At 42.6% G+C, this 14,446-nt stretch overlaps 1 protein-coding gene across 2 annotated transcripts in view; it reads right to left on the bottom strand.

Moving 5' to 3' along the window:
- Window positions 1-14,446, bottom strand: part of SrpRalpha (signal recognition particle receptor alpha) — a 409,651-nt gene that overhangs the window by 210,355 nt on the left and 184,850 nt on the right. For both annotated transcript variants that reach the window (XM_080283804.1, XM_080283805.1), the window contains 3 exons: window positions 13,277-13,368; window positions 12,410-12,559; window positions 11,369-11,491 (listed from right to left, as the gene is read on the bottom strand). In XM_080283804.1, the coding sequence (XP_080139930.1) occupies window positions 11,369-11,491; window positions 12,410-12,559; window positions 13,277-13,368 (365 nt within the window). The remainder of the gene's footprint in view (window positions 1-11,368; window positions 11,492-12,409; window positions 12,560-13,276; window positions 13,369-14,446) is intronic.

Here is a 14,446-nt window from a genome sequence, read left to right as displayed (position 1 = left end):
ATCCTGATTCACTCTGATGTTCTTGGGAAGTACAACAAGCTTCCCCAAACCCTTCCCTGAGAAACAACCCCATACCATGAGTGAATCAGGATGTTTAACTGTGCTTTCTACATACCGTGGGTCAAGTGGGTCACTACCTTTGCGTCGATACACACGTGCTCCTCTGTTACAGGTAACACTAAACGTTGCCTCATCAGACCACAACACTGACAACCATTGCTCCTCACCCCAGGTTAGATATTTATTAGCAAAGGAAAGCCTACGAATTCTCTGGCTCTTGGTGAGAAGAGGCTTTTTCACAGGCCTGTGACTTGTGTAACCAAGCTCATGCACCCTACAAGACACTGTTCTCACTGACACCTCACCAAACACTTCCGGGTTGCTCTCCTTAATTTTCCTTGCACTCACAAGAGGATTAAACTCCACTGCACGTTTTAAAACATTAACAGACCTTGGGGAAGTTTTCCTAGGCCTACCAGACTGCGGTTTCTTTGTGGGAACTGCACCACTGTTTTCCTCCCGAAACCGTGCACACCAACGACGCACTGTCGATCGTGCCACACCAACCAATTCACTAATTTCCTTTGTCTGGTGGCCTGCCTCCTTTAGAGCAATGATCTGGGATATGATTTCACTCGATAGTTCACGGGTAGGTGCCATAACAAAGTTGTGAAGGCCAGAACACTGCGGGACACTCGGTAAAAAATGGCGCAATTTGAGAGGGACACTCGGCGGAGTTCCTCTCTCTCAGGCAGCCCGTGGGCGACTGAGGCGGGAACCAACCAGCGCGTCGGAAGGCCCCAGGCTACCGTGACGTCATGCTCGGAGCTCAAACTTGTGGCTCAATTCTTACCCCCAGAATGGGTGATTCTATTGGGCCATAAGTATTGCGCGCCTGGCGGACAACGCTGAATACTTCTGACGAGCACTCTATATATATATATATATATATATATATATATATATATATATATATATATATATATATATATATATATATATATATATATATATATATATATATATATATATATATATATATATATATATATATATATATATATATATATATATATATATATATATATATATATATATATATATATATATATATATATATATATATATATATATATATATATATATATATATATAATATATATATATATATATATATATATATATATATATATATATATATATATATATATATATATATATATATATATATATATATATATATATATATATATATATATATATATATATATATATATATATATATATATATATATATATATATATATATATATATATATATATATATTTCATTCAGTCATTCATTCATTCATCATCCAATCCTACATTGCCCCATGAGGAGCGTAGGAGCCCAGGGCTAGGCATGTTGATCCTGACATTTAAGATGATAGTGACCAGCCTCAATCAACCCTGAGTGGCAGTAGGTGAGCAATAATCCCCAACCATCCCATGGATATAAACCTTCACCGGCTCAATCCGACTGGAGCGCCGTAATTACCCACTATACCACCAGGCACCAAAATTTGGTCATATGGTTACCACCCAGCATAGTAAATGGTTTCCTGTTGTACAGGAAACCATTTGGCTTGTCAATCAGAGTAGAGTCACCTTTAGGCAGAAGGAAGAGGAAAGAATGAAGGAAAGAAAGACAGAAGAGGGAGTGTAAAGTCACCCACAGGCAGAAGGAAGAGGAAAGAATGAAGGAGAGAAAGACAGAAGAGGGAGGGTAAAGTCACCTGCAGGCAGAAGGACGAGGAAAGAATGAAGGAGAGAAAGAAAGAAGAGTATATATATATATGTGTATATATATATATATATATTGCAATACGCCATAATCCCGTAAGGGGTGGCCACCTGACTTTGAGTTATTTGTTTTACGGGGAGGAGCACTAACCCTCCACCAACCCACTTGTTGATACGTAAGGAGCATGTATGGTTTGGTTATATGGTTACCATCCAGTGTTGCAAATGGTTTCTTGGCTTACAGGAAACCATTTGGCGAGTCACTCAATGTAAAGCCACCTGATAAGGAAAGAAAAGCAATAAGATGTGACAGGAAAGATGGGAAAAATAGGAAGAGAGGATATATATATATATATATATATATATATATATATATATATATATATATATCACCTAGGTCCCAATTAGTGCGTGATCAAAGAGTGCGATTCCCAATTAGTACGATCTGTCTCTTAATATCCACAACGTCTCAGATTAACAATGCTGGTGAAGCCACCACAGCAGAAGATGTGATGACTGTAGCATCTGTCAAGGATGCATTACAGGTGAGACAAGAGGAAGTTACACTGATGCCGGCAACACCATGAGAGCTCTTCATAATGCAGATCAGCCGAATCTTGGCTGCTGCAGACATCTTAACCCTTTGGCTGCAGCAGCCATGACGACTGCCTACTGAATGTGCTCAGTGTGGAGAAATAGGAAAAAAAAAAAAGGTGCATTTTCAACTTGTGTTTTATCCCACTTATCCATAATCTTAAGAGCTAATACTTTTGTCACACAAGCTTCAGTCTTTCTACTATCGTTTGCAACAAACTGATGTCCGTATGCACTCCAAGACCGGAGAACGATTTGAGAGATATAAGGTGTGTTTTGATCATCTGACACCAGAGTGAGCCCAGTGAGGCGGAAATTTCCACCAAACCTATCAATCTATCTATTGTCAGACGCCTCAATCCCGTTCGGGGTGGCCACAAACATATCGCCTCCACGTCGCCCTGTCTCCCCCCATTTCACTGCCCTGCTCCCAGCTCACACCCCCCTCTCTCATATACCTCTCCACCCCATCCCTCCATCTCATCCTCGGCCTCCCCCTCCCTCTTCCCCCCTCCACCTCACTCACATACACTCTCTTCGTCAGTCTTTCAACCTCCATCCTCTCCACATGGCCAAACCACTTCAGTGTATTCCTCCTAATGCTTCCTATCACACCCACATCCACACCACAACGATGCTTTATATCCTCATTTGTCAGCCTGTCTCTCCATGTGACTCCACAGGCTCCTCTTAACCCCTTAACTGCGGGGCGCCACTTTCGTGACGCTTGGGAGCAAGGGATCATACCGCGGGGCGTCGCTTTTGTGATTCTGTTATTTTGAATTCACCCGGGCTTTCAAGTGGTGGCTTGTATCATCTATCAGTACTGCCAATGTCCAACACTAGTCAGCACTCCTAATCTCATCTGTACTCCCATCCATTGTTGACAATTTAGCCATTTCTCCCCGTTCTTGACTCCCCTCCCTACCCCCCCTCCATTACCCTATCCTCTCACCTGCCCGGCTGTGCTACGCTAAGTAAATTTTCCCTGGAATTTTTCACTGATTTCATCCACTGAAATAAGCCCTATGCCCTATTCTTATACCAAATAATAAATACAAGAAAGAAATAAGGGAAGTGAGAGTGCCATACACCTAGAATTGGCTAATTATCACCTGACAACACCTCACGTGCACTCGTTCGCTAATTTTCGCTGTTTATTTCTTCTTGAAATATGCTGTATAATCTATTTTCGTAATAAAAATATATATAAGGGAGAAGCCTAAGTCATATTTACATTCACCTGGAACTACCTAATTATTGCAGGCCACCACACTGTATTCTACGCTAAGTAAATCTTCCCTGGAATTTTCCACTGATTTCATCCATTGAAATAAGCCCTATGCCCAATTCTTATACCAAATAATATATACGAAAAAGAAATAAGGTAAGTGATAGTGCCATACACCTGGAATTGGCTAATTATCACCTGACAACACCTCATGTGCACTCGTTCACTAATTTTCACTGTTTATTTCCCCTTGAAATATGCCCTATAATCTATTCTCGTAATAAATATACATATAAGGAGGGATGGGAGAAGCCTAAGTGATATTTACATTCACCTGGAACTACCTAATTTATAATGTATTGTCTAGATTTCCTGCCAATCATTTCACTGCTATATATTAGCTGCTGTCAAGAGGCTGACATTGGCAGTAATGCATTTCCCTAGGTAGGCCACCCCGGCCCACCCCTATCAGTTCACTGTCATCTTCCAATGTGAAGGTACGTCTGTTTGCTCCTGCTAACTTCAGCCACTTTTCACCCCCATGCAAAGGGCCCTGTGACCTCTACCCCCTACTAAACCTCGTGTGGAAAGCGGTAAAGGGCTGACAATTGATAAAAGAGTGACTACAATCTTTCTATTGAGTAAAACAGTGCAAGTGGAATTGTAAATAATGTGTAAACAGCAAGTGAAAGTAATGAATGTAAATATACGTGAACAGTGGAAAATAGTTTTATAAGTTACTTCAAGTGACAGTGCATAAGTGCATAAATAAAATAGAAATGCAAATAACGTAAATAAAATAGAGAACGTAAAGAGAAATGTAAATGAGTAGTATTATAAGAATACGAGTATATACCCTAGGAGTAATGAAAGTGAAAGTTTCACTCTAGCATGTATGAATACTAAGAGTTATGAGAGTGAAGGTGAAAGTGACATTCACTCTCAATGCTAGTATACAGGACGAGAAAGTGAATGCTACGTATTTTACTGAGAGAAATTGAATCCCTACAGTGACAATAAACTACTATTACTGAAGGAAACTTATGGATAAAAGACTGTAGATATATATACAAGTGTTATATAGTAACAGAAATATAAACTGTGAGTGTTTTTATGAATAACAGACAACACTAGCGGCGAACGACCGGAAGTGGGATGGTCATACACCCTCGTAATTTTCATTGCTTTCACAGTGTTTTTTTGGGGGAGTATGGATTCCAAACTATTTGAGAATCATAGATTAGTGTTTCTAGTGATAATATCAGGCTGTGGTAATCATATTACAAGTTGTCGGGAAGTGTAAAGTGGAGACTTCGTTACCCAACTTCAGAGGTCTCCACAAGTCCTACGGTACACGACGAAGGCTCAACAAACACCCAAGGAGAACGCTGAAAGTATGTGCCATAAGCATATGTGATTTTAATATTCTAGGACTAATAACTGATTTTTGGCAAATATTTTTAGAGAGTCTGTCAGAGCGTGAATATGCTCACGGGAGCCGCAAGTCAAAGCAAAACAAGCCCGTGGTGTAAGGGTTAAATAACTCATTTCCACTGCTCTCACTCTTGACTTGTGTCCTTCCAACAACGTCCAAGCTTCACTTCCATACGTTAGAGTTGGTATCACAATACTGTCATGTGGCAACTTTTTCACTTCCATGCTCACTTCCCTGTTTCTTATCGCTGCTTTCAAAGAACCTGCAACCTTTCTTCCCTGCTGTACCCTTTCAAGCACTTCACCCTCCAAACCTCCATCCTTACTCATCACACCAGCCAAGTACTTAAACATACTCACATTTTCCAATTCCTCACCATCCAACCTTGCTGTACATTCACTGACTTCACCTCTCTCAAAGACCATCACTTTACTCTTCCCTACATTCACCTTTAGATTCTGTTTCTTACACACTCTCCCAAACTCATCCACCAAGCCTTGCAGCTCTCTTTTGTCTTCACTCAACAATACAGTATCATCTGCAAACAACAGTACAAATTACAATGATCACAATAATTACAATAATAATATTATTATAAAAAAAAAAAAAAAAAACTTCTAGCCAGTCTTGTATGGTTTTACTACGATATTCCAGTGTTTATGCTAGACTTCAGCGAAACAGTAGTGATAAGAGGAAAATCATTACAACTTTATAAAATTTCATGAATGACCTTTATTACAGCTTACTTTTATAAAAACTTACTGATGTGATGTCATGAGTCACTTCACAGCATACCTACACAGCGTGCAACCACAAAAATGTTTGCGTGCTAAGGTGCTTAGCATATGACTTCTTTAATTATAGCAAAAAATATCACAAAATAAATTGTATTTTAACACAGCAATTCATGGTATTATTATAAAATAACACTTTCAGCTACTCTGGTATGATTTTAGTGTGATCTGGGTGTGTATTACTTCGTATTATTTATGAGAGAGAGTGAGGGGGGTTCATCAAACCGCTTTAGACCAGCTTATCGAGGGTATGTGTAGGAGACACGTGTGCGTGTATGTACTGTATGTATACTATTATTTAGTACTAGGGTAATTATCAATGTTTAGAAGTTTAACCCCTAAAGTTGGAGTCACTCATCCACCAAAAGAATTTTCCCCCATAAGTTATGTATTTCAATTTGTGTGATATCGAATAGCATGTGATCGCACATCCACCATACAGGCGTGTTAATTCAGACCAAGGTGTATATATGTATATATATATATATATACATACAGAAATGACAATGATTAGGTGGATGTGTAGTGAGTCCCTGCGTGAAAGGTCTGGGGGGGCTGGGTTTACGATGGAAGAGTTGAAAGGTAGGATGAGACTGAAGTGTATTGGTGCTGTGATGAGGAGAGGTAAATTGAGATGGTTTGAGCATGTGGAGAGGATGGGGGATGATAACTGGGTAAGGAAGATGAGAAGTGTTAATATTGGGGGTGGGGTTATGAGAGGTAGACCGAGAAAGACATGGGACAAGGTCATTAAGTGTGACCTCAGGGTTAAGGGACTGAACAAGGAGGCTGAAATAGTTCGTACAGCATGGAAAGCTAGACATCTATCTACAGTATCTATCTATCTATATATATATACACACACAGTAATCACTCCAAGATCCAACTTAATAGAGCTTAGGGCATGTCCAGGACTTAGGTTTCTCCGGGACTTGGGAAAATCCCCCCTGCACAGGTACTTATGGACCCTAAACCAACCTAACTTTGAAAACCAACTAACTAAGTCCCTACCAGACCTGCACAACAGCTATTTGAGACCCTATTCACACAAATAAGGGACAGAAACCATGAAATAAAAGAAAAGGAACCAGAGAATGAGGAATTAGAAGTGAGTACGGAAAATATTTGGCAGTGTACAGGGTACTTACAACACGTCTGTGGCCGTCACGAAGATTAACCCGACTCTACTCAGACTATGACAGTACAAAGGTGTACTTGAAGCACATACAGTAATCCAGTGTTGTGCGCCACTCAATCCTTTGCACTCTGAATTCTAATATCTTGACACTGCACATTCTTTTCTAACTTGCACTGCACTTGAAACTCACCAGTGTTGAACTCTGCACTTGTCTTTGCATTCTGAATTCTGTTTTCTTAACACTGCACATTCTTTTCTTACTTGCGCTGCACTTGAAACTCACAGTGTTGCACTCTGCATTTAATCCTTGGAACTCTGAATTCTAATTTCATAACACTGCACATTCTGTTCTTAACACTGCACAACACTGTAAATTCCCGTGTGGTCTTGTGGTGAGTTTTTGCTATTCATTCACTGTCAGAGACAGAAAGTAGGTGTTGCAGGTGGCCGGGGGGCACCTCGCTGGGACACGGTGATGGGCTACCCTCTGCAGACGACTCTGAAGATAGCCACAAACTCCTGTCCAGTGGAGACTCCACCTTGGCCGATATGCCGGGCTGTGGCTCGGAGGTGGAAGGCCTGTCTTGGGAAAGCATTGGTTAGGAGCCAGGGCTGGGCATGGCAGGGGTCGCAGGTCTGAAGAAAGTGTTAATGGTTGATTGACATAATGAATGGCGATTCTGGTGAGTGATGATGCGCTGCCTAAAAGCACGCACTTCCTCCACAAGTCCCAAGGGTCCCATCTCCCTGTCGCAGTCCGGGTGTTCAAGGTAGTCAAGAATGAACTCGATGTGCTCCCCAAGTGCGCTCAGCTTGGGGATGGCTGGAGTAGTGTCACGCTGAGAGGAGTCCGCATCATCCTCGCTGTCCTCGTGGGATACTTCAAGCTGGGTACTTGTACCTGCACCTGAAGATGAGATCTTGATATCAGATATGATCTGATACCCAGGATCACCCCCATCATCATCCAACCACTCACGCACTTCGTCCACATCCACATGAACGCCAGCCGCACAAAGACGAGCATGGAAATCATCCATGTCAAAACCTAGAAAGTCGTGCAACACATCAGCTCCGAGAAGCAGACGAGACCAACCACTTTCCAGAGTCTTGACAGAGACTTCCCTCCATGCACTTTCCCAGGCGCAGATGGCTGACTTGAGGTTGTAGTGGCGAAGGTTTTCCACAGTCCGCTGGTCTCGCGTGTACCATCCTTCCCTGCGCTCATCCTTGTCCTCGAGAACAACCATCAGCTCATCCAGGAACTTCCAACGGTACAGCCTCTTCGCTGCCATGATCACTCCTTGGTCCATTGGTTGGATGAGAGCAGTCGTCTTCGGTGGCAAAAACAAGCACCTAATGCGGCCGTTTTCAGCCACCAACTCTCTGTTGGACGGATGCGAAGGTGCATTGTCCAAGAGAAGGAAAGCCTTTACCTGGTCGCGTGGGATTCCCAGTGTCTTCGTCTGGTAATGGATGACCTCCTTGATGAAGTGCTCCTGAAACCAGTCTTTGAAGATCTTGGCTGTGAACCAAGCCTTCACAGAATAGTACCAAATGACAGGAAGGACATCCATCAACGCACGAAGGCACCGAGGCTGCCTTGCACGGCCAACAATTACGGGCTTGAGCTGGTGCATGCCATTAGCGCTGGTGCAACAGAAAGCAGATATCCGTTGCTTTGAGAGCTTGCATCTAGGTACATGCTTCTCCGTCTCCACTGCTAGGGTGTTCGTGGGCAGCGAGTGAAAGAAAAGACCAGTTTTGTCAGCATTGTAGACTTGATTGAGAGTGAGGGCCTCCTTGTCGATCAAGCTCTTAACCTTCTGCCGAAACTCTTCTACTCCATCCTCGTTGGCGTCCAAAGCTTCCCTATGGGCCTTACGGATGGTAAGTACACGTCGTAACTCAAAAGCAAAGAGCCAACCCTCGGATGCCTTGATGTCTGGGGTGTTGTGTAACCTCGCGAACTTCTCAGCCGCAGCCTTCAGCTCTGTACCACGCACCAGCACCACGTTGTTGACGATGCCAAATCAGCGTGGAGGGGTCGATTCCTGCAAACCTGGGAGGATACATAATCTTCCTCAGCACGTTGTGTTTGGTGTTCAGTGCGAAGTCAGCTGTGTACTGGATGAGCCTGTCTCAGGATTTCTTGATATCGAACAAGGTAAAGCAGGCCAGGTTGAATTCTTGGAGGATGTGGGAGGTCGACCATCCCAAGTCCACCTTCTACAATATCTCCTCCTCCTTCTCAAGTGTCAGAACCACTCGTTTCCTCTTCTTGGGCAGTGGGGCCATTGTCACACACACAAGTAAAAGGCAGCAGAGGAACAACAGGGCCTGCAGCAGGTAAGGCACCACCACAAAAGTGAGCACATGGGCAGCCATGGCGACGAGCATGCAGTCACGACAGGAGGTAGGTGGGAAATGGGGAGGAGGCAGGGGTGCTCTGCTGGACGTTGGAGGAACTACATGCCAAAACACAGCTGGTCATCACCGCACAGGAAGTTCAAAGCAGGGTTGAAAACTTTTGTGTGTGTGTGTGTGTGTGTGTGTGTGTGTGTTCTTACCTAATTGTTCTTACCTAATTGTATCTTTACAGGAATGAGTCAAGCTCGTATTGTCCCGTGTCTTAGACCATATTTATCGTACATATCCTTAAATTTGTGAATTGTTTTGGCACACACTATTTCATTCGGTAGTGCATTCCATTGAACAATTGCTCTGTTTGGGAAACTGAATTTCCTTACGTCTTTATCACCTCTCTTCTTATGCAGTTTTTTGCAGTGTCCTCTTGCTGATGCTTCTCCATATGTTAAGTAATCATTTATGTCTATTTTCTCCTTTCCTGATATGCACTTATATAGCATTATCATGTCACCTCTTTTCCTTCTCTCCTGTAGTGTTGGTAGATTCAGTTTATTTAGTCTTTCTTCGTAGCTTAGGTCCCTTAAGCTTGGTATCCATCTTGTAGCGGCCCTTTGAACTTTTTCAATCTTGTCTATATGCTTTTTGAGATGAGGACTCCAGACTATTGATGCATATTCCAGGGTTGGTCTAATGAATGATGTTATTATCCTTCTTAGCATGTCTTCATTTATGTATGTGAATGCTATTCTCATATTTGCAAGCAGTGTATACATGTTCCGTACCTTCTCGCTGATGTGGTCAGCCGGAGATAGTCTGTTATTGATAATCACACCTAGGTCTTTCTCTCTTTCTGATGTGTATAGGGTTTTATTTCCTAACTTATAATCCCAATCAGGTCTTTTCCACTTTTACCAAACTTGTGTGTGTGTGTGTGTGTGTGTGTGTGTGTGTGTGTGTGTGTGTGTGTGTGTGTGTGTGTGTGTGTGTGTGTGTGTGTGCTTGTGGGTGTGTGTGTGTGTGTGTGGGGGGGGGTGCTTTTTCACGTTTTGGGCCATTTTTGGATTCCAAAGACCCGAGTCCAAAATGTCCGGGACTTGGGGTGTCTGGGACTTGGCCGTCCGAGTCTAAATGGGATTATTGTTCCTGGGTACAGTGACAGAAAAGAGAGGAACAGAAAAGAGAGGAAAATGTGCAAGAGAAGTGGAAAGTAGACTGACACAAGGAAGGAAAGTAGATGGTGCAATGAAGGCCTTGAAACAAAGGCTTGTGTGTTGCAGCTGCACGAGACTTACATGAAGGTGTGTTAGTGCCAACTCAAACATATGGATGTGAGACTATGGTGTGGCATGAAAGTGAAAAGTCAAGAGTGAAAGCAGTGGAGATGGAACTGATAAGGAATATATGTGGAGTACTATGAGTGGATAGGATATGAAGTAATGTGATTCGAGAAAAATGCAAAGTGAGGAAGTAGGTGGACACCAGAAGCAAAGAGAGTGTACTGAGATGGTATGGTCATGTGTAGAGAATGGATAACAATAAAATGGTGAAAAAGGTATATATGAGCGAATCTGAAGGAGGGAGGAGGTGAGGTAAGCAAAGGAGACGGTGGAGGGATATGATGGATGAGCGTGTGAGGAAGAAAGGTATGGAAGCCGGTAAGGCTAGGGGATTGACAAGAGATCGAGCTGGCTGGATGAATGTTGTGAGAAGAAGTGCGTGATCAGGGATTTGGCACCCCTTTTTAACGAGACAGCATCCAGATTGACTCTATCGGATACACATATGTGAAGCTATAGAATGTGGTGAAAGTTTTTGGCATATCAGATACAACCAGGATTCCGGGGACTCGACTGATGAGTGAATGGAAGCGTGGACCATTGGATTGCCAAACTTAAGCTGTCTGGACGTCGCTACTCCTCACCCTGCCCTAGGGTGGGAAAGGAGGTCCGGATGATGATGATGAAATTATTATTACCTCACTGAACACATTCCCCATCCTTCATTCCATTCACTCCAGCTCTCACCTGTGACTGATCAGGCAGGAAGTCTGGGCGGAGGGAGGATAGAGTGGAGTCCCCTGCCTTTGAGGAGTAATCCAGGCTCTTGGAGTCTTTTCCACTCAGGTCCCACACTGTTCCCTCCTTGCCCTGTAAAATTGCAGTTACAAAGAGCTGTTTTAAATTTTACAAAATGGAAGAGGTAAAAGGGTGGTATTTCGTAAGGAGAGAATGCAAAGAACATAGTGTACTTTGCTCAGAGTTATGGAAAAAAAAATTGGGGAAAATTTGTTTGTTTTCAACACTGTCAAGAATATCCGGTTGTGAGCTTTATCAGTAAAACGATGACAGTAACTAACTGCAATATGGGCATGAGAAACTATAAAAGTGACATCCAGCCTATTCTTTAAGAACAAAAACTGTAGACAACTATCTATTCCTGTCTGCTACATAAGATGATTAAATATGGCATTAATGGGGAAGCAAGAAACCCAAACTCTTTATACTAACTACAGGATATGGCAAACCCACTCCTCAGCACACATGATGCTGACAGCCTTCTGCTCCTAGAATATGACTAGATTGTTTCCTCCACTGATGAGTCCACAAAGTGATCAAGGAGCCTTGTTCTGGATCTCCCCTCATCAGATCAGATTCAAGTGATAATCTTCACCAAATAGTATCTGAGTCTGGAAGAGTTTCATGACAGGAGGAAGTTGAGACTCAACACATGAAAAGGCAAGGTGATGTAGTACACAAACAGAATTATATGAGTCCAAGCCTAAAAGGGGAAAATCTGAAAGAAGTGAAGTGCTTTAAGTGTTGTACAGCAACAAATCGAACTATGGGACCGTGAGTACGTCACGGTACAGAAAAGTTAAAAAATAATAGGTGCTCTCAGAAGCATGTGCAAGGAAAGATCACTTAGGCAAAGATGGGATTCATGATGGGTTAGTGGTGCAGACTGTGCTGTATAATGTGAGGCACAGGTCCTGAATGCTAGGGCCTGGAAAAGAGTGGAAGTGTTAAAAATGATGTGAAAGAAAAAGTCGTAACACCCAAACTTACTTTCTTCCCTTTGGCTGGCTTGGGACTCTTAGTTTTGTCAAGCTTGGAAGCCTTGGGGGTGGTGCGCTTGCCAAACATCTTTTCGCGGTTCTTACGCAAAGTCTCCTCATCCAGGTTTATATCATTTTCTCCTGAAGCTGGCACTGCAATCTACAAGTTCAAAAATAAAGAGAGGAAGTACAGCATAGTAGCTTAGTACTTCTATTTCAATGCAATTAAGTCATTTGCACTGCAGGCAAAATATACTCCACAAAAAGGGCAAAAAAAAAAAAAAAAAAAATGATGATAATAGATCAATCTATCTATCTATTGCTAGACACCTTAATCCTGTATGGGGTGGCCACAAACAAATTGCCTCCATGTCGTCCTGTCCCCTGCCATTTCACTGCCCTGCTCCCACCTCACACCCTGCTCCCTTATATACCTCTCCACTCCATCCCTCAATCTCATCCTTGGCCTCCCCCTCCCTCTCCCCCCTTCCACCTCACTCACATACACTCTCCTCATCAGCCTCTCTCTCTCCATCCTCTCCACATGGCCAAACCACCTCAATGTGTTTCTCCTAGCACTTCCTATCACATCTGCATCCACACCACAATGCCCATTCACTTCCTTATTTGTCAGTCTGTCTCTCCATGTGACTCCACATGCTCCTCTCAAATAACTCATTTCCAATGCTCTCACTCTTGACTTGTGTCCCTCCAACAAGGTCCATGCCTCACTTCCATAAGTCATTGGGTTATCACAGTACTGCCATGTAGTAACTTTTTCACTTCCATGCTCACTTCCCTGTTTCTTATCACTGCTTTCAAAGAACCACCAATAATAATAATAACAATGATAATCGATATCCCTCTGAAATCTTACTTCCTCTACTGTTTCGCCATTAGCTATGACTTCCATCTCTTCTTCTTCCTCCTCCTCTTCTATTTCCACTTCCTCCACACGAGCCCCCTTGCCTGCCAAAGAGAATAAGTATTAGCAATGACTACACTTGTATAACAGACTGACTGACAATGTATGACAGTAACTGCAAATATGCCATTACATTTCAAGTATATAATTCCATCCATCCATTATCCACTCCTACGTTGCCCCATGAGGAATGTAGGAGCCCAGGGTTAGGCAAGGTGGTCCTGAAATTCAAGATGAGAGTGACCGACCTCAATCATCCCTGAGCGGCATTACGTGAGCAATAAACCCCAACCATCCCTTGGTTATAAACCTTCACTGGCTCAATCCGATTGGAGTGCCGTAATTACCCACTAAACCACCAGGCACCAAAATCTGGTTTTATGGTTACCACCCAGCATAGTACAGTAAATGGTTTCCTAGAGTACAGGAAACCATTTGGCCTGTCACTCAGTGTAGTCACCCACAAGCAGAAGGGAGAGGAGAGAATGAAAGAAAGAAAGACACAAAAGGGGGTGTGAAGTCACCCGCAGGCAGAAGAAAAAGGAAAGAAAGGCAGAAGAGGATGGAGGGAAAGTGGGATGGAGGAGAGGATATGGCAGACCCCTGTGAGTAAATTATTTTAAGTATGGTAGAATTCAGTTTTTACAAAAATGACCCCTCCCTGTAAAAAAAAATAACTCAGAGTCAAATGGCCACCCCGTATGGGATTATGGTGTCTGGCAATAGATAGATAGATAGACATTTTTTCCCAAAACTAGAATATTGAACAATTACACTTTGAAACAGTACCCATTAGTTTTAAAATCCAATGCATCACACACCTGGCAAGTATGGTCTCACCATGTTTAATATAAACACATGGGTCTGGTGATAATGGCTGAGTGGTAAAGAGCTTAACATACTGCAATGTTTCACTGCTCATGAATAATAACAACAATAATCCAGCCTTTTCTTTCTTAAAAGTGCCAATTCGTCAAAGGGAATTCACTACACATTTACAGCTTTACACTTCAAGAACTGTGACACCATTCATATATAATATGGTAAAAAAAAATTTTGGCAGAAGGGGTATAATCCAGTCCCTGCTCTAGAGACCCGTATACATCATCCTAAGAAGAGAAT

Source organism: Coenobita brevimanus, chromosome 98 (genome assembly GCF_032717465.1).
Source record: "Coenobita brevimanus isolate Jiangsu-jjx chromosome 98, ASM3271746v2, whole genome shotgun sequence".
NCBI lineage: Eukaryota > Metazoa > Arthropoda > Malacostraca > Decapoda > Coenobitidae > Coenobita > Coenobita brevimanus.
The sequence above is the reverse complement of the archived record's forward strand: the minus strand, read 5'-3'. Positions and strand labels throughout refer to the sequence as shown.